Below are 23,838 nucleotides of genomic sequence, written 5' to 3'. Positions count from 1 at the left end.
CCCGGCAGGGAGGGGCCCCGGCAGGGAGGGGCCCCGGCGGGGAGGGGTCCCGGCAGGGCAGGGAGGGGTCCCGGCAGGGAGGGGTCCCGGCAGGGCAGGGAGGGGTCCCGGCAGGGAGGGGCCCCGGCAGGGAGGGGCCCCGGCAGGGAGGGCGCCCGCAGAGGAGAGGGACAGAGAGGGGAGGTGCCTGTGCTGCCGGCTCTGAGCTCACACACTGACCACCCTGAGCGCCTCTGCAGCTAGTCTGCACCCCCCAGACTCCTGCAAGCCCAGGGGCCAGGGAGAACGGCTCCAGGCGAGGACGTAAGCATGAGCGCATGCCGGCCCCTCCCAGCCTGCTCTTACGCATCGGGCCAAGGAACTCAGACACGGCCTCAACCTCCCTAAACTCCGAGCTACCGAGGGAAGCAGAGGTGTGTATCGGTTAAAGGGGTCTATCCATTTCCAAATGCAGGAGGATAGAAGCAGCATATATAAACTATGCTGGGATGCAGAATGGGGCTAAGTGCTTTAGATGTGATTTTTTAAAAGCCTGCATGCGGTCAACTCTAAAATAAGGAGTATCTGAATTCTAAGACAGTGAAATCCACAAACTGTAAGGACTGGTACCCTCAGTGAGCAGCGCCCACTCGGTAGCAGAGCTCCTCCCAGCCCCTCTCCAGCCCTGTCCCCCCCCCCCCGGGGCGCTGCTTCTGAGGGTACCGGTTCTCACAGGGAGGCAATGGGGCGGAGGGGGGGGGGGGGGCACACACATGTCTCACACACACACGTCACGCGAGGCCTACGCACCGTACAGGAACTGCGAGCACTGCGTGTAGCCCTCCTCCATCTCCTCGCACTTGTCCGCGGCCGTCTGCATGTCGCTGTAGGTCATGGCAAACACGGCGGCCCCCGACTCCACCAGGAACTTGCACACCTGCACGTTGTTGCAGGAGGCAGCGCAGTGCAGGGGGGTCCTGTGGGGGGACAAGCGGGCTGGGGACGGCTCTTAACCGAATGGCGCCTGCGGCCACCGGCGATCTGCGAAGGAAGGTCTTGAGTCTGTCGTCTACTAAGCCCTCCTCCCGAGGACTCTTCACAGGTTCCTTTAAGTCACCTACACGCAGACACCGAGCCACCGGAGAACCACAGCCAGCGGGGGACACGGCCCAGTGCCGCGCTGCCGGGCCGGGCGGCGGGGAGTGGGGGGAGGGGCCCAGGGAATGAGCGGCAGGAATGAAACCTGGTGATAACCTAACCCGGTGAGACGCATGCAGTTCGATGCTCTGAAGCTCCAGCCTGATTACTCTGCCGGAGCAGAGGCCACACGGCCTTTTCCTTGAAGACCTTCACTCAGGACATGGCCTCGCCATTCATACCATCACCGACTCTCTCGCCAGCACCGCCAGTGCTTCGTTATGGACCACAAGCCGCCACCCCAGGCCGACAGGGAGGAGGGCCGCTGCCCAGGCTCAGAAGAAGAAGGGCTTGAGAATTTTTATTAAAAATATATATTTTTAACTGATTTCAGAGAGGAAGTGAGAAAAAGAGGGATAGGAATCAATGCACGCCCTCCACTGGGGGCGGAGAGGGATCGAGCCCACAACCCGGGCATGTGCCCTTGGCTGGAATCGAACCTGGGGCCCTTTAGTCCACAGGCCGACGCTCCATCCACTGAGCCAAACCGGATGTGGCAGGGCTTGAGAATTTTAAGCAGGCCCTAAAGGACGTATGGTTCTGTTTCTTTACCCTTTTTCTCCCTCCCCTTTCATTTCGTTCCTCTTGGGTGCACAGCTTTAAAAAATGTGCCCGCACCCCCGATCCAGGCGCTACCCCTGCTAGTGCGGGGCTGTGGCTGCAGATTGCTCGGAGTGGGAGATCAGGTATAACACGCGGAGCTGCATGGAAGCCTCACCACCCGTCGCTGTCGGCAGCGTTGACGTTCACCCCGAACTGCACCAGGAACTTGACGATCTCGGTGTGGCCGGCGCACACCGCGTTGTGCAGCGCCGTGATGCCCTCGTCGTTGGGCAGGCTCGGGTCCTCCACCTGCAACGGCAAGAAGGGGGGCGCCACTCAATGTCTCCGCACCTGGTCGCGAGCAACTGGCTCCGCGGGACCATGAGGACAGAAATAGACTTGTGGCCCTTGTCTAAAAAATCATAATCAAAACCTACGAGAGCCAAGAAAACGATATGCAGAACAATTCTAGAAATGAGACGGACAAAACAGCCACATTCAGTAGGCATTCACTATGAAAAGTTTTTTTCCCCAAAAAAATTGAAGTAGAACCAGAAACTCTATCCGTAGAGTCATTTTTGTTTATTTACCCTCCAACTTCCCACCACAAATTAGTGTCTAAACTACAAGTGACATTTTCCATGGAAAGGAAAAAAGGTCAACTAAAAATATTTTAAATTGTAGGCTTCTGAGCAGCAGGACCACATCTGTAATTTAACCGTCTAGCGTAAACCCACACAGGAGCAACTTTTAAAGGGGGGTGAGGACCCCGGAGAAAGCACAGGACTCCAGGGGGCCCGGTGAAGACGACACTTCTGCATTATCGAACACGTGACAGTCACACCTTTAGGACAGCAACGCCTGCTTTGGAGCAAGTTCAAGAGCTTCTCTCAACAACCCCGCCCCCACAAAGGAAACTCAAAAACACAGCTTCTCTACGGCAGCTTCCTGATGAGAGCTTTAAAGCGAACTATGAAGCAAGGTCGTGTTTAAGAAACCGACCCATCATACCTCGTAGATGATCCTCTGCACAAGGTCAAATTCCCCCTCCAAAGAGGAATCCAGGAGCAGGGCAAGGGGGTTGAACTTCACCCTCATTCCGTGAGCGATCCGCTCGGAGCCGGTCTTACGTAGGTTGGTCCTTTTGCCCTGCAGAAGAAAAGCGTGGAAAAGTAAGGAGCCTGTTCTAAGCAAGAGACCAACAAAAACGGGGAGGAATAACACCCCAGCTGAGTGGGTAAAAGACACAAAAAATACATTCAGCACTTTCTATTGAAGCATCACATCATTCATACATAAGCCACGTAAGTACCTAAGCCACAACAGCTTATCCCATGTGCCCCCAGAACGTGACTTTCTGGAACCTGGTGAGATACCTTTGGGTGTCCCTGCAGCATGAACGGAGCTAAGAGGACCATCTCCAATGACAGGCAGGCTGGTTTTCTGCCAAGTTCAAAACTAACCAAGACTGGTCTTTCAACTACCTGCCTACTATAGCACAGCAAACCCCACCGTTCACTTGGGCAAGAGCTAACCCTAACCCTCTCCCTTCCTCTCTCTCTAAAAATCAATAAAAGTAGTTTTTTAAAACACAACACCGTTTCCTTCCCACGTGTAAGGCCCACTCTGTGCCTAAGGAATTAAATATAAAAGGCCAAGTGCAGGGCACATCCACGGCCACAGGATGCGCCTTCTTCCGGAGTCCCACACCAACACCCGGAAGAGGGACGAGGTTCCCGAATCGTCACACGGGCCACGGGACTTACCGGCGGCAGCGACACCTGCCCGGTGACCTCAGGCGGACGCATGCTCCCCGAGTCCTCCCCCAGCCCCTCGGGCTCCCCCGACGGGTACGGAGGCGGAGGGTAGGGGGGGTACTCCTCCAGGTACACCTCCAGCACGTGGGGGGCCTCCGGGTTCGGTTCCTCCACGCTGTTCTGGAAACTCGGGCTGGCGTCGGGGGTTCCCTCGGACACGTAGTCGGGGCCCAGGGGAGGGGCTGGCAGGTCGCTGTTCTCTGTGCCGGCGCTGGCGGCTGCCTCCGGGGACGCGGGCTCCGGAGCCAGGGGGACCGCCGCCTCCTCGGGCTCCGCGTGCGCATACGGGTTCTGGGTCTCCGCGGGGCCCTCGGGGCCGGCGGGCACTGCGCTGGGCGGGGCCGGGTAGGATGGCGCGGAGATGGTCTCCATGGCAGCGATGGTGGTCCTCTGGTACAGCAGCTTCTGGATGTTGGGCCCGTTGGGCCCCTCTGGCTCGGTGATGGAGCTCCGCTTCTTCAGGGGCCGGGGGGCGTTGGACAGCTTCTTGCGCAGAGCTTCCAAGTCCACGTCGCTCTGGTTCCGGTAGGGGTGTGACAGGAAAGGCAGCAGCTTGGTGGGGCTCAGGGGCCGCGGGATCCTCTCGTGCTCGTGGCTCTCGGGACCGGAGGCGGCCGGCTCGGCGTCGGGCTCCGGGCCGCCGGCTCTGCCCTGGTTACCGGCGTAGAGGCCGTCCAGGGGCGGCTGGTTCGGGGCAGCGACCACGGGCTTGCCGTAGACTAATCGCAGAAGGAGAAAAGCCCCGGTTAAGTTAACTAAGCAACACTGGCCAGGCACAGGCACGGCCAACCCCACGGAGGCCTCCCTCAGCCTCATGGAAGCGCCTCCACGGGCAGCTGCCCGGCCGCCCAGGCACCAGGAGGACAGTCGCCTGTGTCCTCCGCTCTGGAGGGGCCGCGGGCGGTGGGAGCAGGTGCCCTGGGGCAGCCACCACGTGGCAGGCTCTGTCTCTCCCGCCAGTTTCATCCCCTATTGGACTCAGTGTTTCGTAGGATTCACTATCACCACTGCAGTGGCTGATGTGCAGCAGGAACTCCCCTTTGAAGCTGCCCATCGAGACCAAAAGCCACGATGAAACAAGCTCTCGGGACAAAAGCACCGGTCAGAGGGGGGGGACGGGAGGGGGCTCACCGCTGGGGAAGTGCGGGCCTCGGGGCTGCGCCTTGGTCAGGGCGCTCTGCACGGCCTGCTGGAAGCTCTTCCCGGGCGCCGGCTGCTGGGTGTACATGGAGTAGATGGAGCTGGCCGCCACGGTCTGCGGCCGCCGGAGGGGCGGCAGGCCGGCGTCCTTGGCGGGCTGCGGCGTGAAGGGCCGCACGGCCGCGGCCGGCGGGCTCTCCAGCGGCGGCCCCGGGGGCCTGGGCTTGCTTCCCGCGGGCGCCGCGGCGCCGGGCGGCTGCTGGGGGCTCCCGTCGGGCTTCGCGTCCGGCGGGGACGTGCTGGCTTGTCCATAATAAGGCAAGCTGATCTGTTTGGGTTTTGATGGGACGGGAGGTGGTACTTTCCCGTTTTTATTTGCGGCCTGTAAGACACACACACACACACACACACGCACACACACACGCACACAAACACACAGTAAAAACACTGAGCCGCTGGGCACAGGATGGTCTGGATCACCTAACTCCACACATGCAAGTGACCACTGAACTAGCTCCACGTTTAAACCCTTCACATCTAACGCCTAAGGCTCTGAACTGACGCCCAGTGACTGGGACTCGGTAGCCCAGCTCAGTTCCGGGGAGGAACCGGCTCCTCGGGGCCACTTCCTGTCCCGGCAGGTAGCTGAGCAGGACACTGGATGCTCTCCTGGGAGACTTCCATGAAATACGGCCCAGAACAGGTGCGTCCGTGCCCCCGGAGGCGTGACAGCGCACACAGACTCCCGGACAGCGACAGAGGCCGCGTGCTTCCTGCCCTCCCAGGTGTCCCCCCCACCTTGCCCTGTCCCCCTCTAACACCGGCGCTGTACCCCGGGTGCCCCCGCACCTGCGCATCCCGCAGGATGTCCTCGCTGCTCTGGTTCTTCCTCAGGGACCCGAAGGCGGGGGGTGCGGCCGCCTGGTCGACCGTGTCGAACATGGAGAAGGGCCGCACCTTCTTCTCCTTCTCCCTGGGCGGGGCCTCCCCGTCGTCGGCTGAGAAACGGAAAAGAAAAAAAAAAAAAAAATCACACTGATACTCAAAACTGTAGCAGAATTTATTCCTCACCTCAGTCTCCCTCCCCCATCGCTCTGGAACCTGCACTCACGAAATGCCTCCCTGGTTTTCATTAGGTTGATGAAGAAATAACCCAAACAGACAATGCTGGCACTGCCTTCGTTCCCCGACTCAGTGCGGGTGATCTGCACTAACCCCCGCCCCTGGCTTTCCCAGTAAGACAAACCCCCGGAGAAGGAGGGGGCGCCGTGAGGGGCCCAGGCAGAGCGGGGCCGCCCGGCCTCACCTGGGTCCGGGGCGCTCCCGGGGCCTTTCGGGGCGGGGGCGGGGGCCTGGCCTGGGAAGAGGTCGGCGTGGGAGCTCCAGTCGGGGCCAAGGGAATGGACCTTAGAGCCTGGAATTCAGAAAAGCAACCACACGTCAGCTGGCGTTCTGAGGAGTCCTCACCGAGTCCTCTCGCTGCTACGAACTGGAATCTCTCAAAAACAGCTCTAAGTGTCAGATCCAACCATCCCAGCAAACTTATTTAGAAAGTATCAGGGGGCATATTTCTAATTTAAAATTTCCCCCCTTCCTCAAACAGTTTACTTTTTAAATATATTTTATTGATTTTTTTTTTTTTTACAGAGAAAGGAAGAGGAACATTGAAGAGAGAGAAACATCGATCAGCACACCTCCCAATGGGATGTGCCCGCAACCAAGGTACATGCCCTTGACCAGAATCGAACCTGGGACCATTCAGTCCACAGGCCGACGCTCTATCCAACAAGGACACATTACGCTTCGCTGGGTAAGAACATGTCACCACCACACCCAGAAAACGGCTTCTAATTCAGCAGGCCCGGGCTCCCGAACGACACCATAAGAATGCACAGACTACACCAGGCAAAGAAAGAAAGAAAGAAAAATAAGCCATAGCTCGGACTAGTCTTGCCCAATCAGTGTATTCGGGATTTTCCTCCACCAGGATGGACGTTACAAAGCTTTTCTTTGTCTTTACAGAAACACCACAAAAGCGCCCTACAGTAGACTCACGAGATGCCACACTGCTTCACAGCGGCAATTACGGCAAAATCATAACGAAGCTACCGAATGTCACCACATGAGGGTGGTTAGGAAGAGAGACAACACTGGCTGTCATTTTCTCCCTCTCCCACGGTTCTCCCTTCATCCTCCTCCCGTGACAGACCTCCGGCTGGTACCTCCCCGTGTGCCCGAGGACCGCCTGGGATCAAAGCTCACGAACCCGGAGCCTGCTGCTCACACTTTCCCTCCCCACATGCGTGCCTGATCCTAGCACCATCAGCGGGCAGGTACGCGAGCCAAGCACCTGATTTACCAACGGGACCCACCACCTGGCACTCTGCAAAGTCACCACCACTGACCACAGAGAGGGTGCTTTCACACAGACAGTTCCCAGTTACTAACACCCGGTCACCATGTCCTGATCACAGGAGGAATTCAGTACAGTCTGCGGATTTGCAGAAACATCGCATTCGCTTCCCTTCCTGACCAGAACTGTGTCACTCGGGGCTGAGAACATTACATTCTGCTGCCCTCCCTGACCAGCAGAGAACACAGGGGATTCCTAGACTGTGACCACGGGCAGGGACAGGAAGGCGGTGTTGGAAAGCTCAAACAGTAAGGTGGGAGGACGGGCCGGCGGTGACCGGTTTACCTTTGGCTTGGGCGGCGGCCCCGGACCGCATGTGCGGCAGGGTGTGCACCTTCATGGGCCCCTCCGCCGGCTGCATGGCCAGGGGCCCGTCGGGCAGCGCCGGCTTCACCAGCAGCTCCGGCCTGGCCGGCATCCGGGGCATGGTGGACGACTGGATGTAGGGGCCGACGGCCGCCACGCGACTCGGCGCCGACACGCCTTGCGGAGGCAGGTTCCCATCGGGCGAGACCTTCGGAGGAAGCACAGGCCCTTCAGGATCGCCGGGCAGGCGGGATCCAGCCCATCGTGTTCACCAGCGGCCGTAGCCAGAGTCCGCTAGAAACTCCCCAACAAAAGCCCGCTCCCCAACAAGCATCGGCGAGAAAACCGGAGCCAGCGGGTCGGAGCGCCGGCAGGCACCAGGCGACGGTCACGTCTGAGCAGCTCTGAGCGCCGCCTCTACGGAGGGCACGGCCAGCACTGACCACAGCAGCCGCCGAGCCCGGCCCCTCCCGCCCAGCCCGGCGCCCACTCACGGGCAGGTTCTCCTTCTGCTGCAGCGCCGCCTTCTTCTTCCACAGCCGGTCCCGCAGCTCGTTCACACGCTTGTCCATCAGCGCCACCTCTGAATTGCGCTTGTTCAAGCACTCCCTCTGCTGTTGCAGTTTGGCATTCTGCTCCTGGTTCAGCTTGTTTCTTAGCTGAATAAAACAGGGACAGCAGAAGGAGGCAGCCAAGGGGGAGGAAGAATAAGTTCTTACTCGGAGTCCCTCGGGTCACTGTTACATAATTTCTAAGACTGTAAGGTCTCCTGCCCGCTCCCCGCCACTCTACCCCTCCTCTCCTCCCCCCATCCCCCCCCCGCTTCTCATCTCAAGGCTCCGAGTCCAGCTCTGAGGACTGCCTCCGATTTCTAGTGAGGGACTGGACAGTCTATTCTGAACTCGCTGGGGCTCAGGGCTTCCTCCCCTCCATCTCCTTAAAGGAAAAGACGGGGAAATCCAGCCCTTCCTGCCTGCGTCCCGGCAGCCCGGTACCTGCAGCTCCTTGTACAGCCGATCGAGCTCGGCCACGGCGGACTGGTTGTCATGGTGGCCGTCGATCCTGCCGTTCTTGAGCATCTCCAGCTGCCTCGTCAGCTCCTCGACTTTGGACATGGCCAGGACGAGCTGCCTCTGCTTCTGCTGGAACAGGCTGTTCATCTGCTCAATCTCCTCCACTGCGATGAGGAGGGGAGAAAGCAGCCATCGGTGAAAAGAGAAACAGGAATGGACCACTTCCCAGGCAACCGGTTTCCCAGCGAACTTTCCAACAAAAAGTGGAGGAATCTTCCAGACCAGTCCTAGAGCTAACCTAGTGGTGTTTTGTTGTTGTTGTTTTTTAATATATCTTCATTGATTTTAGAGAAGAAGGAAGAGGGAGAGACAGAAACATCAACGAGAGGAATCACTGATCGGCTGCTTCTTGTATGCCTCCCACTGGAGCGATGAATGTGCCCTGACCAAGAATCAAACTGTGGCCTCCTGGTTCATAGGTCAATGCTCAAACAGGCCCACACCCAGACACATCATAATTAAAATGCCAAAAATTAAAGGGAAAGAGAGAATCTTTTAAAAGTAGCAAGAGAGAAGCAATTTGTTACCTACAAAGGCGTTCCCATAAGGCTGTCAACTAATTACCCATCAGAAACTCTACAGGCCAGAGGGAATGGCATGAAGTATTCAAGGTAATAAAAAGAAAGATCTGATACCAAGATTACTATATCAGCAAGGCTATAATTCGAAATAGGTGGTGAAATAAAGAGCTTCCCAAACAAAAAAAGAGTAAAGGGAGATTATCACCACCAAACCAGCACTGCAGGAAATGCTGAAGGGACAGTTGCAATGAGAAGACCTTGCCATGCATATGTGCACTATTATACCCATGGACACAGACGATGGGGTGGTGAAGGCCTCGGGCTGGGGACTGGGTGGGCTAGAAGGGGCCAATAGGGGGGCAGGAAAGGGGGACAGATGTAATACTTTCAACAATGAAGATTTTTTTTTTTTAAATCACCAAAATGTTAATGTAAATGGTCATGTAACTGATAGACCTATTCTATAACTAAAAAATCCTTGCCATCATCTGATTTGCAGTCAAAACATATTTAGAGAGAAAAAACTACTACGTTTTCCAAAGGTAATTTTAGAAACTTGGCTAAACATTCAACAACTCAACTCAATTCAGAGGAGCCAGTGACATCCAAGTTACAGTGCATCTTACTTTCCAAACATTCTTTTACAGTTATCTGCACACGGAGTCTCATCGTACTCCTCTCTGCTGCAGGTTTACATCGCCTTCCCACACCGAAGTGCTCAACATGCAGCCGCGGGAGCGGAGACAAACCGACGGGGCACTCACCGAGCTTCCCGTTGCTCAGTCTCTTCTGCTCCACGTGGCCTTTGAGCGCCCTCACCTTCTTCAGCTTCGCCTCCTGGCTCTCCGCGATCTCTCTCAGCCTCCGGAGCTTCTCCTGCTCGGCGGCCTGCTGCTGCTGCCGCTGATCCTGCTGCTTCAGAAACTTCAGGCGCTGCTCCTAAGGTGAACGCCACCATCAGGCTCTCTCTCTGCGAGCAGGGAGCCCACCGACCCCAAAGCAATCTAACCAGAGCCCCGAGGCACCGGGGCCCGAGGCGCACCAGCACGCTGCTCTGCCCCGGACACGCCATCAGACCAGCGGGGGCCCCGTCCCAGAGTCCCTTAGGGGTGGGATCCCAAAAGCAGGATTCCCGCTCCAAGTGGTTCTTGTGCAGCGAGCGAGCAGAGACCCATGAGCCGCAGCTACGATGGAAGAGGGAGCTCGGGAAGCGGGGAGGCCGTCTCAGGAAGTGATAAGCTGTGAAGTGATAAGCTGTGGCGTCAAGTTTGGGTTCAGATCTGAGCTCGTCACCCTTTAGCTATGAGATCGCAGCAACTCACACAAGCTCGCCGAGTACGTAAGTCTGTTTCTTCATCCATAAGGTGACCGATAACTCCCTCCCCGGCCCCGTGAGGGTGAAAGGAAGTGTGAAATGTAACCCTCTTGCCGAAACCGGTTTGGCTCAATGGATAGAGCGTCGGCTTGGGGACTGAAAGGTCCCGGGTTCGATTCCGGTCAGGGGCATGTACCTTGGTTGCGGGCATATCCCCAGTAGGGGGTGTGCAAGAGGCAGCTGATCAATGACTCTCTCTCATCAATGGTTCTAACTCTCTCTCTCTCTCTTCCCCTTTCTGTATAAAATCAATAAAATATATATTTTAAAAAAAAAAAATGTAACCCTCTTTGTGCCTTTCATCCTTCAAATACAGTGCACTCAACAAACAGGCTCAGAGAGGGGCCTTCAGGAAACTGCCCTATCAGCAATGAGGGAAAATGAGGACACCCTGGGAGCAGCCGGCGCACACAGGGCACGCGGCCTGCCAGGCCCCTCACACAGACGTTACCTTCGTCGCCAGCATCTGCTGCTGCGCCTCTATCTGCTGCTGCTGGCGCGACGCCATCTCCTGGAGCTCGGCGAGGGTCAGGTCCATGCGAGGGCTGTTCACCTAAGGGGAGGCAGCAAGCCCGCCCGTGAGCGCGCAGAGCCGCCGCGGGGGTCTGGCTGTGCTGTGTGCGAGCCTCGCCTGGACCCCTGGGGCACCGTCATGCAGCCATTTTCCTTCCGTGGTATTAAAGAGACCACTGACTTTTACATCATCACTCCCTCCCCGCTGATTTATTACTAAGTTAAGGTATAAAACATACTCACATACAGACCAACGCTTTTATTTTAAATAAAGTAAAATAAGATATTCTATTTTAAAACTATTTAAACTTAGTTTCAATCGTCAGTAACGTCGGACGAGTGAGCTAAAGGGTAAGAGGCAGCGGCGCAGTGGTGCGCGCCCCCGGGATGACAGCTCACTCACCCCGTTCTCCTTCCGCCGCTGGTCCCCCGGCACCTTCACGCCGTTTCTTTTCAGAGTGGGATCCTGAGGCCGCGGTCCACTCACTAAGCACACAAGTCAAAACCAAGCGTTAAATCAGAGCCGCAGACGCTCCAAGTCCATTTCTTAGTGCTGTGATCACTGCCCTTGGACATTTTAAGTGGAAAGGAAACTTTTCTTAGTTTGGGAAAGTACTAACTGGAAAACACTGTATTCTGTTTTGGCTAAAACGAAAGTTTTAAGCCAAAATATATGGGTCTTTCGGCATTACTTAAGGCATCATAAGGGAAAATAGTCTTAATTTAAACTGATACATTGTAAGAAACAAATATCAACAAAGAAAATTTTTTATGTAAGTGAAATTAACCTAATATTTCTACTTCCAGAAGTTAGAAAGATTATTAAATGTCTACTGAACCTGCCTAAAGCTTACCACCAACTCCCATTCCAGTAACACGGTATCTTCAGAGCCAGGGGTCCCGCCATCCCTAGTCCTACTGTGTTAGCTTTGTTTATTTATTTTCTTATTTATCATATATTCTTATTGATTTCATAGAGGAAGGAAGAGGGAGGGATAGAAACATCGATGACGGGAGAGAACCATTGCTGGCTGCCTCCTGCACGCCCCCCACCGAGGATCAAGCAACTCCGGCCTGTGCCCTTGACTGGAATCGAACCCGGGACCCTTCCGTCCGCAGGCCAACACTCTATCCACTGAGCCAAATGGGCTAGAACCGTCTTAGCTTTATTTTTAAAACACTGTTCAATTCTCTCAGAAAACAGCCCCAGGAATCGGTCACACTACTTCTGCAAGAAAAGTAAATCTACGTTTAGGAACAACTGCTGTCTCTGCTGCCTCGAAGGCAGTCCCCACCAATCCATCCCCCCACCACCACCACCATCACCACCACCTCCGCCAGTGCAGTTCCATAGATAGCAAGGCAAGAGCTTCAAACCACATCCATTCTGGGTCCCAGGCCCGAGTAAAACTGGAAAAAGACCACCGTGACAGCCTCCTAACCTATAATCCAGCCGATGGAAGGACACGGACCAGCAGCCCTGTCCTACCCAAGTCCAACACCGTGGGGCACTGGAGCGTGTGACAACGTGAAACGGCTCCTCCACCTCCGTCCGCATCTCACGTTACAGACACTCCGACACCGCACAGCACCCCATCGCGAGGCCGTTCAATAATTCAGCCCCGGCTGCACGGCCGGACATCTCAACTGGCAGGCGAGTGGGTAACGTCCAGCCATTTCTCGGCAGAGGATGCGTGCAGAACGTAAACAGGACGAATAAAAGTGAGGTGCAGGTGCCAGTGAAAACCACGGAGAAGAATGGTTAGGGAAACAATAGGTGCTCATTTAAATCAGATTCACGGGCACCGTCACACCACACAGCACGCCGGCCCGCCGGCTGGGCAGAGGTGATGGAGTCCCACTCTGGCTCTGCGCTGGGTGTGTGGCCTCTGACAGGTCACCGAGCCCCCGAGGATCACCTTCTCCTCTGCGGAGTGCAAGAGGCCAGACAAGTCCACTGTGAGCTCCTCCGTGTCTGACCTTGGTAATTCCTCATTGCGGGGACCCTCTGGACTTCTCAATTCCCAGTAAAGCCATAAAACTGAGACTGCGTGCGGAACATCCAAAGGCGAACATGTTACCTAGTCTTACTCCCGAGAATTATGTACAAGAGTCACAAACACTCAGCTTCCCATTGTGAAAACTCCAACAGGCTTAGAAATACCTCGTGATCGCCTCCACCGGCGCCTGCCCGCGGGGCGCGGGGCCGCCCGCGGACCTGCCTGGAAGCTGCTCGCCCTGCCACGTCCTCCCAGACCCGCCCAATGGCGGTGCCGTGTGCAGCCGGCTGTTTCTCCGCGCCATGACTGCCCCCTGCCCTCTCCTCCCGTCATCAAACCTGGTCACAGCCTCTTCACGAGAGGTGAGCACCTGACTACCACGTTCCGCCCAGGCCAGCCCTGCCTGCACCCGCATGACGGTCCCAGCCACAGCCAGGCTCCGGGCGCTGGTTTCCTCACCTGCCCCCTGCCCCCCGGCCCCTTTCATGGCCAACCTGGCACCGCGGCCCCCGGAAGAGCTCCGCCTGGAATCCTACCTCCCAGCCTTCTGCTGTGACCACAGCTCCTCCCACTCACCCTGCGCGGACCTGAGCCGTGTCACCTCTAACCCCTGGCCGCCCTTCCCCTCAGCCCTTCCGTCCTCACTTCTTCCCCGGCTTAGCCGTCGTCTCGCCGGTACCCGCCCCCCCCCCCCCTCAGATTACCCGGGCCCAGGCCAACGCCCGGCACACAGTCCCGATCCCGCTGCCGACCCCGGGGTGCACCTACCCAGGTCCCGGCCCGGGGGGCGCTCGTGCCGCAGGAAGAACCGCACCTCGTCCCTCTGGCTCCCGAACCTCTGCAGGACGTCCAACATCCGCTCGCCATCGGCCACGGGGCGCTCTGGGGGGGGACACACGCACGTGTTATCTATCCTGCGTGCACATGACATGCTGGGACTGCAGGAAACACACGGCAGCTGAGGTCATCTGTTTCCACTGCAGGGCCCCTTGGAAAATTCCCACACACATCCGTGTCGAGCCCGGGGGGAGGCCTGGGCCTGGGCCTGGGCCTGGGCCGGCTGGAAGGGGCCGGGCCGGCCTCACTCCGTGGGCCCCTCACTGGCCATCGGCCGGCCCCGTAGCCAGCCCCCGGGTTCCACAGGTTTCCGTCATCTCCTACGCGGGATGCTCTGAGGTCCCTGCTAATTCCACTGGTTCTAGGATTCTCTAAATATATTAAACCAAAAATTTATAAACAACTTTCTAAACAGCTTCGTCTTACTCTCTCCTAGACTTTTTAAATTATTTTAAAAACTGTTAAAAAACTAGCTGTATCCACTGCCCAATGACAGGCTGCTGACTGCACTGCACATACATCCACGTGGCCCCTCCAGTGAACGGCCACTTGTCCGGACTTTTCTAGAGACAAAAAGAAGGGCCCAGCTACACACCCGAATAGATGGGGACCTCGGGAGAAACCAGGTACCTAAAGCTCCCCTCAAAAAACCTCCCAACCCTGACTCATGTGTCATCTATGCACCAAAGGGCTGCAGGTCCGAGTCCCAGACAGGGCACATGCCAGCTTGCGGGCTCCATGCCCAGTCAGGATGCATGCGCAGGCAACCGATGGGCATTTCTCTCCTCCTGCCGACGGAGCACGTCCACCCGTCACTGCGGTCACCACGCCGTGTCCTAAGCATCTGCTGAACCTGTTTCTACTCGACGGCAGCAAACTTATCTGTCTCCCTCCCCATCGGTCCCAGGCTGTAACAGGAATCTCAGAAATGCTCTCTACACAAACACTGACAGGCGGCAGGGAAATGAGATGGCAAATCAAAGCTCCTCGCTGTAAAAAGGTTGTCAGCGAACGAAAATTAGAAACTTGAGAAGCTCACAAAATCAAAGTGATATATTTACTATTTGTTAAATAGGACACTTGGGACCATTTATAGCAAAGGAGGGGGGTGTGTGTAAAACATCATAGCTATTACTGAGAGCTAATACTAAATGCACAGAGAGCTATGCGAAGCCCCCTCCCCCCACGCATTATCTCCTGGAATCGTCACTCAATCCTATGAGATAGGTTCAATTATGATCCCAATTCTGTAGGTAAAACACTGGAGAATTACAGAGATTAAGGACCCGGCCTTCCATCATAAAGCTGGTAAATGTCAGAGCCAGGATTTCAATACCCAAGACTTGGTTCTTAATCACACCTTACAAACCTACGTCAAATTAATTATGAGTCATTGCAACCAATCAAAATCCCAGCAGAATGTCTCCCGGAGTTTTTCCAGGTAATTCTAACGTATATCTGAAAAAGGGAATACACAAGCATCGCTCAGGAATTTTTTTTTTTAAATCAGAATGAAATAAGCCCCTGCCTTACTGATGATACCCACTAAGTTAGAAAACTATAGTAATTAAAACTGGCTGCACCCCCAGCGGGGAAAGGGGGGCCGCGGGAGCTCACCCAGGCTGGCAGGAACGAGCAGAACTCGGGAAAAATTGCTCCCAGGTCTACAAATCCCTAAGGGGCCAAAGAAACCAGGCCGCCCCACTTCCGAGCTGCAAAGAACCACACTGAGGGACTGACTTCAAGGCTTCATACACCAAGTGGCCAGATGATGATGATCTCTGAACGCATAATAATCTGGCCACTCAGGGGGAGGGGACATGGGCAGTTGGCCTGCCTGCTGGTGGAACTCCTGGTCGAGGGGACAGTTTCCATATTGGCCTTTTATTCTACAGGAGATCATAATAAGCTGGCCACTCAGTGTATAAGGCCTATGATTGCACCACAGCAATCAACACTGAGCAGCTCTGCCTAAAAGCCTACCAAACCTTGGCGAGGGCAAGACGGTCAGGAGGCCTCACGTTTCCAACCTGGCAGAGCCTGAGCACATAAAACCCCGGGAGCACCCCGGCCGCTCCCCCCGGCGTGCCAGCTGCCTGCCCTCTGACCTTTCCTCTGTGGTGTGGCCACTGGGATGCAGAGAGAGAACAGAGACGTCCTTTGTCACAGCAAAGCTGGAAGGAACGTGTCCCCTGACGGGCACGCTGCCGTCCAGCTCCTGGGTGAGAAGCGGGAGCACCCGCCCCATCCGGGAGCCATGGAGACCGTAACCAAGCACGGCCCGCCCCGCCCGCCCACCTGAGCCACACCACACTTCGGCCAAATGGCAGTCGCTCTCGCCGGGCTCCTTGCACAGGTCCACCACGTCCCTGCATATCGTTTCTGGGGTCACGGGGACTTCGGTGAAGTGCTGCTCGTTGTTGCTGAGGTACACGGTAAGAAACATCTGGAAACAGAGAGAAAGCACAAGCGTTACCGACTGCCCGCGCTGGCGGTGCCCGCCTTCGCCTCCCGCCCCCAAACAGGCCCCGGTGCAAATGTCCAGCGGAACAGCCCGGCCAGCTGTCACGCCACGACCTTTCTGACCTTGCAGACAAACAGGCCAGCAGAGGATTTAAATCTAAAACTCATTAACAATCTTCTTCCCAATAAAAATAGACATTGCACCTTAAAAAAAGAATGCAAGTTTTCACACCTATTAAATTACAAAAAAAAAGAAAGAAAGAAAGAAAAATGCTGTTAATTCTCAGTGCTGCAGAAGCAAATTGTTGATGCAATGCCAGTCAGTAAACCCTATGGCTCATTCAACTCAGTGGGTACCCACTATGTGCATGCAACTCCATGAGCACCTACTCAGCGCAAATTAGTATGCATCAGGAATAGAAGAACAAACCATTTGTAACCCCACTGTAACACTTTATCTTATGAAAATAATCAAAGATAGAGCATGCCAAGGCTCTGGACCTTGAGCCTGATGGACCAATACAGTACATTATGCAAAAATAATTAGTGAGACTCCACAGGATTTGGGGGAAGTTTGGGTCTTAAGGCTGTAAAAAGCAGAAGAGTAAGAGCCGCACTGAGATCACAATAACACGAGACCATCAGTCAACAGCCACACGACTGCCCCTTCCAGCTAACCGCCCGCCCGTCACCCCCGAGCTGGGAGGCTGCACTCGGCCCCTGTTGTAAGAAGGCAGCGTCCCGTTAGGGATGGTGGTGGAAAGTAGCTAAGACACCGACTGGATGCCCCAAGGATTTGGCCGAAGTGGGGAGAGAAGATGTGCACATGAGAAAGTGGGGGGAAGGGGAGGTGGGGGGAGGACACAGGGCCGGGAGGAACTGGCTCATCCCTGGGAGCTTCCTGGCTCCTCCTCGCAGTAAAACCAACTCTTCTTAAGGGAATCCAAGTCTCCACTTCTTGTAGCTAAAGCTCTGAATCCCCATAAATGTGGAGAACATAGGAAGTAACCTAGAGACCTAGCCAGTTGGGCTCATTGGATAAAAGAGCTGTACCAGATGAGGTCAGAACCCGCCAGCCAATGACACCAAGTTTGCACAGAGATACACGGTTCTAGGCCTCCGCTTGGCCAACAAGAAGCACTTTGGAACTGGTACACAAAAACTGCAAAGTATGAGACAAATAACAAAGATGAACTAAACTCACGGAATCCCACCGGCTGCGCTCTGGCAAACGCACAGCCAGTGTATGTAGGGACAGAGATAAACCATTCACACTTCAGTATGAAACGGGACGTCTCTCCTCCATATCCCCCCCACACACACACACCAAAACGTCCTTTGGAGTTCAACTCTTCAAGAACAGTCACTGTTCTCCCTGTAAATAGGAGACTTGGGTGTTTATGAATACAGAAATACTTAATAGACAGTCTGCCTACTGAACACAGAGGCCCAACACATAACGGTTACCTGAGACTGGCACCCCCCCGAGTGCTGGCACCCACCTCAGAATCGCACCTCGGGGCTCGGTGGGCAGCCCAGGCACTGTGTTCTCTTCCTACAGAAATCCTTTAAAGGGGACTCGGAGAAGTGACCTGCTCAGCCGCTGGAGGAGAGGGCCGGGGTACAAGTCTGTTCTTCTGATCCCGCCTCCCCCCTGTAAGCTGTCCACGGGGCGGCTCTATTGAACCCAAACTCGCATCGAGATCGGGGCTTCCACCTGCTGGGAAACCACAGCCTTGTTTCTTTAAGAGCGCAATCACAAGTAAGAACGACGAGGTGCGTTCTGCTTATGATTACTGTCCCCCCAAACCCCAGAATTAACACTGGCCTGAACGGTAGCACATGCGGTGGCCCATCTCTACCTCGTCTGCGTGCAGAGTGGCTCCGGACGACGTTCTGACCGTGTGAGGCCCTGGGTGCCGGGCCGGCAGTGTGACCTGCTGCCGGTTCCGGTTCTGGGCAGGAGATCAGGGGCGAACCCCAGATTTGTTAATGATTAGACAACCTGAGGGAAATAATGCCACCTCCCGAATCTCAGCCTCCCCGTCTCCAAAATAAGAGTCTGTAAGTTCCCTAAGAGCCACCGCTATTTCAGGTGTTTATTCGGTGTCAGAGTAAAAGCCAGCGTGTTGACACCAGCCTGCAAGCTGGACGTTAGCAATCCAGGCATGACAGATTGGACAGAAGACAGGTGGTGTGACTCAGTGAGGGTGTGGGAACTGGACAATCCAGTGACTAGTGAGAAAGTCAATTCAGGAAGAAGCCAGGCTGCTCTGATGTGTGACTATGACAGCAGGTGGGGGGGGGGGGGGGCAGTTTGTTTTGGATTAGCTGCTGATCCTGCCCACACCACCCCCTGCCCCCTCCCCTCTCAGCCCTCCCCTCCTAATGCCCAGCTGTTCCTCCCGCGAGGGCATGCTCCCCCTCAGGGCCAAGCACTTCCGTTCCCGTTTGCAGTGTCCCTCCCTGCAGGCCACTCCGATGTGGCCTTTTCAGCGAGGCCTCCCTGGCCACCTGCTAATGCCACTTCCCTGCTTTACGCCTCTTCTTGGACAGTCGCTGACATGGTATATCTAATCATTACAGTTATTTCGTGTGTTTTTATTATGTCTTCCCTATTAAAGCAGGCCAGGGTTTGTCAGTTCCATGCGCTACCCTCGGCACCAGGAATGTGCCTGGGACGAAACAAGGAAGCGGTAAGTGTTTGTTTATGATTAATAAATTCTTTAGCTGTGACTGCAGTTCACAGATTTGCCTCTGATTGAGTTTCCCAGTAAGTGTTCTTTCCGCCCGGTAAATGCTACAGCGGACGGCACAGCTAGACCTGAGAGAAATCAGTGCGTCCCTCCTCTTTTCTCCAGCTTCTAGCATGGCTTTAACCAGTCCTCCCACTTGTCTCAACGTTCTCCATTCATCACTATTTCTAAGCCACCACCTTATGATCTAAGTTCGAGTAGAACTGACCCTCACCAAAGAGCTAAGCCGGCACACAGCACAGCATTTGGGAGGGACACGGCCGGCCTCTGGGGAAGGGGCAAGTCCATGCGACTCCCTCCCTCGTCTGTCCCCCACCTCTCCCCACTGGTCACTCACAGCGGTAAGGTGGCCTGGGAATAGCTTTTGGAAATGAACCTTGGGCAGGAAGCAGGGTGGGGAAGGTGGAGGGGGAGCTGGAGGACAAGCGGAGTGCAGTGACTCCCACCCCTGCCAGGTCAGGGACGGGCCCGGGCACCAGCTCCTGAAAGAGCGCAGGAGCCTGGCTGTCCCAGGCAGAGGGACCAGCGGCTGGAGAGGAAGGACGGAGTCGGTCAGTCTGTGGACGAGGAAGGTCACTAGAGGGAGCACAGGGAGACGTTAATTCAGAGGCCGGATCCTGCAGGACTGTGAAGGCCACAGGTCCTCACTTCGGTGTGGATCACACACAGGTGCTGGGCCAGCTCGAGCTTCCGAGTCAGCAGATGGGGAGAGGGACTGCGAATCTACATTACTGTGTGTGCATGTGCGTGTGTGTGTGTTTTGTTGTGGTTTTTTTTTTTTTTTTTAATAGATTCTGCATTTCCAAGACGCTCCCCTGTGATGCTGCCGCTGCAGGCCCACAGCCCACAGCTGAGAACCGTTGTTCTAAGGCCCCAACAAGAATCTGGATTCTAATCTAAGAGGCCATGGGGGGGGAGGGGGCGGAGCACAAAGAGGCAGGGCAGAGGATGGTTGCCAGGGGCTGAGGGACTTTTTGGGTGATGAAACGCTCTGGGGGTGGAGAGGACAGTTAACAGCCCCTGAGGGGACCGAAGCCACTGAACTGCCCACTTGACAACGTGGCGGGGAATGTCTGGCCCTCGGGCTGGGCTGAACGAGGCCCCGGAAACCCTTGGTTCTGGCCCTGCCATGGCATCAGGGGTGAGTTAATGCAGTGTTTCACCCACTGCAGCAGGCTAGTTTTTAAGGTGATAATCCTGTATGGCCTGAGAATGATGTGATAAATATCCAATGCCCCCCCACCATCACCACCCACCGCCTCACAGGGTGAATTTTGTGACATATGAATTGGATCATCACTTAAAAGGCCTACTACATGCTGACTGTGTGAGAGAACCATCTCTAAGGAAGGTAAATTTACCCATGGGTAAGTCAGAGAACAACTTAGAACTAATTTGCATGAATGAGACTTGTAGGTCAGGTGGGAATTCAGAAATGGGGGGAAAAGAAATGCCAACTGAGCCGAGACCGGTTTGGCTCAATGGATAGAGCGTCGGCTTGGGGACTGAAGGGTCCTGGGTTCGATTCCGGTCAAGGGCATGTACCGTGGTTGTGAGCATATCCCCAGTAGGGGGTGTGTAGGAGGCAGCTGATGGATGACTCTCTCTCATCGATGTTTCTAACTCTCTATCTCTCTCCCTTCCTCTCTGCATAAAATCAATAAAATATATTAAAAAAAAAAAAAAAAGAAATGCCATCTGAGACAGACTGAAGACAGCCAAGAGGCGTAAACGAACGGAAAACATAAAAACTGACCTACAGTAACCCTCCTTCCACAATGCCACCTTTCCCGGACACTTGGAGCCCTCATACACCATCACACTCCGCACCCCAAGGAAACAGACAGGACTTCATTCGCTCTTTCCCACGCGGAGCAGCAGACGGGTTCCCTGGTGAACTCCCCGGGGAGAGGCTGGGGGAAGCGGGATTATTCTCTCTGACTCCGACTGCAGCGATCCATCGTGCCTGCGAACAGCTGAGCTCAGTTCTCTCCGTCATGACGAGGGCAGCAACCATCGATCGAAGCAGCGTCCAGCTTCCCGCCTCGCTGGACGCGGAGGAAGCTGCTGGGGCTGCGCACTCACAGCGCCCAGCCCCGCGGACGGCTCTCCTCCCTCCGGGCAGAGGCGCCCATCAGCCCTGGTCAGCGACTTTAAAGTGCCAACTTCCTTCCACTTGTAAGTCAGGAACGTCAACTTTTGACAGTGCCAACTGCAGGAAGAGATCAATCCATCAAACACAAGCGGGAGGAGGAGATTGCTAATGGTCCCCCATCAGCACGACCTGAAGGGCTCTCTCACCTCTCACCCTGGCGATGGCGGCACCTCAGTGACTTTTCTACCCCCTAAGCTTCCTTAGGGACCTCTGCTCCCCCGCTGGGGAGGGAAGGGAAGGGGTAATTACCTTTGGTATGTGGGTGCTGGCTAATCTGTCTTTTAACCGGGTTTAAAGGGCTTGAAGGTGATGACGGAGGAAGGAAAGAATCCGAAGTGGACTGGTGCAGGGAGGAGCGGAGGGTGGGAAATCCTAAAGGGCCCTGGGAGCTGGGACTGTCAGTCCCCAGCCCTTTCCGAGGCTCGGGTGGGGCGGCAGCGGCCGGAGGGATGCCCACTGCTGGTGGCACATCAGATGGGGGCCCCGGACACGGTCTCTGCTCGTGCTTCTGTGCAGTAGGGAGTAGTGATTCCATCGAATGGGATGGATCTGCTGGACACACGCTGGGGGCTGATGGTGAATGAAATCACACGGAGTCACTGCTCTTCACTCCTCCTCATTGGCCTGCGGGTTATTTATGGGTGGCCTTTCGGGGGCCATCTGTTCAACAGGTATTTACAAACATTCTCAATGAAAACCTGACTCTGTTATCATCCAAACAAGTAATTTGGTTTGGGATAGGTTTTATGTGGACAAATAAAACTAAAAGTGACCCCAGTGGCCAGTTAGTGGAGTTGCTTCTATGTTTAGGATTTGCATTTCTTTGACAAGATGATTTTATAAGACAGAATGCGAAGTGTTAAGAACCACTGTCCCCCTAATGCTCAGTGCTCCTGAAGGATCTCCCAATGACTACAGTTTCTTGGCTCTCCCCAATGAGATGTAAATTTTTTAAAGATTTTTTAAAAAATAGATTTTTAGAGGGAGATGGGAGAGGGGAAAGGAAAGAGAAGAGAGGAGCGAGAGGGGAGAGGGAAGAGAGGAGTGGGGAGAGGGGAGAGGAAAGAGGGGAAAGGAGAGGGGGGAAAGAAGAGAGGGGAGCAGGGAGCGGGGAGAGGGGGAGAAACATCAATCACTGCTGAAGCCTATTATGACTTCGGCTCATGCTCCCACCTGATATAATTCCTGAGGCCATTCAGCTGCTTTTTAAACCTTCACCAATCATTAGTACCCTGAGTTCCACCTACCAATGTTCTATTAAGAGCCAATGACATTTTTAAAATTGATTTTTAGAGGAAGGGAAAGGGAGAGAGAGAAATATCTATGTGAGAGCGAAACAGTGATCAGCTGCCTCCTGCACGCCCCCGACTGGGGATTGAGCCCATAACCCAGGCAGGTGCCCTGATATGGGAATCGAACCGGCAACCTTTCGGAGCACAGGACAATGCCCAACCAACTGAGCCGCACCTGCCAGGCATGCGATGTAAAATGTCAACGCCTCACCTACCACCCCAGCATAAGTCTACATCGCATACCCAGCTGCCATCAATCATGCTTTCTTTTCTCAGTTACTTTGATGACAGAAGAATGTTCTGTTGAGTACCTAGCACACCATCCAGAAAAACAACCGCTTCAGTAACGTTTGACTGGATGAAGTGGCAGGACCTGAAAGAACACTCCAGATTCCTCAACTCTTGCATCCCACCCTTCTTATTCTCAGTAGAGAAGGTTGGTGAGGTTTATAACACTAGTACCTACGGCAAGCCATACCCATGTGGATCTGTACGCAGTTACCCTGTCTGAGCTGACGGGCTCAGTGCCCAGTGAACCTTGGGAAGACGGTGTAGAGAGTGCCGCCCACTCCGGTAGATGAACCGAAGGAAAAGGGCTATGGTATTCCTTAAAAATCCCAGAAAGGGCCCTGGCTGGTTTGGCGCTGTGGGTAGAGCATCAGCCTCCGGACTGAAGGTCCTGGGTTCGATTCTAAGTCAAGGTCACATGAATTGATTGCAGCTTGATCCCCAGTAGGGGGTCTGCAGAAGGCAGCTGATCAATGATTGTCATCATGGATGTTTCTATCTCTCTCTCTTTCTCCCTTCCTCTCTGAAATCAATAAAAATATATGTTAAAAAAAAAAAACCTCCAGAAAGGAGAAGTTTTGTTTTGTTTTTACCGCCTGCTGTTGGGGGACAGAGGACATGAAGTGGGGGGAAGCAGTTCCTCCTAGAAGCAGCGTCTGAATAAAGGACACTCCATATCCCTTCCAGATTATTCCAAATTATTTTTTTAAGATAATCAGCTGTACACTAATGCAGTCTAAATTTGTGTTGGTTGGTTTTTTTGGTGTGCGTTTTTTTTTTTTTAACAGGTAAAACTTCAGAAAAATTTAAATGCTTTTCGGCTTTTAATTAACACAGCAGAAGTCCCAAGGCAACAAATTTCACTACGGCACATGAAATGTGAGATACCTTGCACATTTTTTTTTAACGTGTGATTCATTCAGCAGCCTTTAGGAATTACAGCTCTATACAGAACCTACCTTAAACTTGACTCTGGAACGAAACGTAAGCTAACTTGCTATGTTACTACTCAGCCACAGAAGGAATCCTTTCAGCATATGGTACAGTCATACAAATACAATACTGCAAATCTAGAACTTGAAAGCTTTTTTCAAAATATATGTTTATTGATTTCAGAGAGGAAGGGAGAGGGAGAAGCAGAAACATCAATGACGAGAGAGAATCATTGAT

General features: G+C 54.6%; 1 protein-coding gene across 4 annotated transcripts in view; it reads right to left on the bottom strand.

Moving 5' to 3' along the window:
• Nucleotides 1-23,838, bottom strand: part of TP53BP2 (tumor protein p53 binding protein 2) — a 69,762-nt gene that overhangs the window by 3,180 nt on the left and 42,744 nt on the right. For 2 of the 4 annotated variants that reach the window (XM_036453413.2, XM_036453412.2), the window contains 15 exons: nucleotides 16,013-16,160; nucleotides 13,646-13,759; nucleotides 11,281-11,363; nucleotides 10,816-10,917; nucleotides 9,754-9,928; nucleotides 8,391-8,572; nucleotides 7,890-8,054; nucleotides 7,375-7,603; nucleotides 5,983-6,090; nucleotides 5,526-5,674; nucleotides 4,668-5,058; nucleotides 3,486-4,255; nucleotides 2,731-2,868; nucleotides 1,895-2,028; nucleotides 790-956 (listed from right to left, as the gene is read on the bottom strand). In XM_036453413.2, coding sequence (XP_036309306.1) covers nucleotides 790-956; nucleotides 1,895-2,028; nucleotides 2,731-2,868; nucleotides 3,486-4,255; nucleotides 4,668-5,058; nucleotides 5,526-5,674; nucleotides 5,983-6,090; nucleotides 7,375-7,603; nucleotides 7,890-8,054; nucleotides 8,391-8,572; nucleotides 9,754-9,928; nucleotides 10,816-10,917; nucleotides 11,281-11,363; nucleotides 13,646-13,759; nucleotides 16,013-16,160 — 3,055 coding nt within the window. Of the gene's footprint in view, nucleotides 1-789; nucleotides 957-1,894; nucleotides 2,029-2,730; nucleotides 2,869-3,485; nucleotides 4,256-4,667; nucleotides 5,059-5,525; nucleotides 5,675-5,982; nucleotides 6,091-7,374; nucleotides 7,604-7,889; nucleotides 8,055-8,390; nucleotides 8,573-9,753; nucleotides 9,929-10,815; nucleotides 10,918-11,280; nucleotides 11,364-13,645; nucleotides 13,760-16,012; nucleotides 16,161-18,039; nucleotides 18,059-23,838 lie in introns of those variants that run through there. The other 2 variants (XM_045587085.1, XM_036453414.2) reach the window with 2 other exon arrangements.

The sequence above is a fragment of the Pipistrellus kuhlii genome, unplaced genomic scaffold, assembly GCF_014108245.1.
Source record: "Pipistrellus kuhlii isolate mPipKuh1 unplaced genomic scaffold, mPipKuh1.p scaffold_m20_p_25, whole genome shotgun sequence".
Classification (NCBI taxonomy): Eukaryota; Metazoa; Chordata; class Mammalia; order Chiroptera; family Vespertilionidae; genus Pipistrellus; species Pipistrellus kuhlii.
The sequence above is the reverse complement of the archived record's forward strand: the minus strand, read 5'-3'. Positions and strand labels throughout refer to the sequence as shown.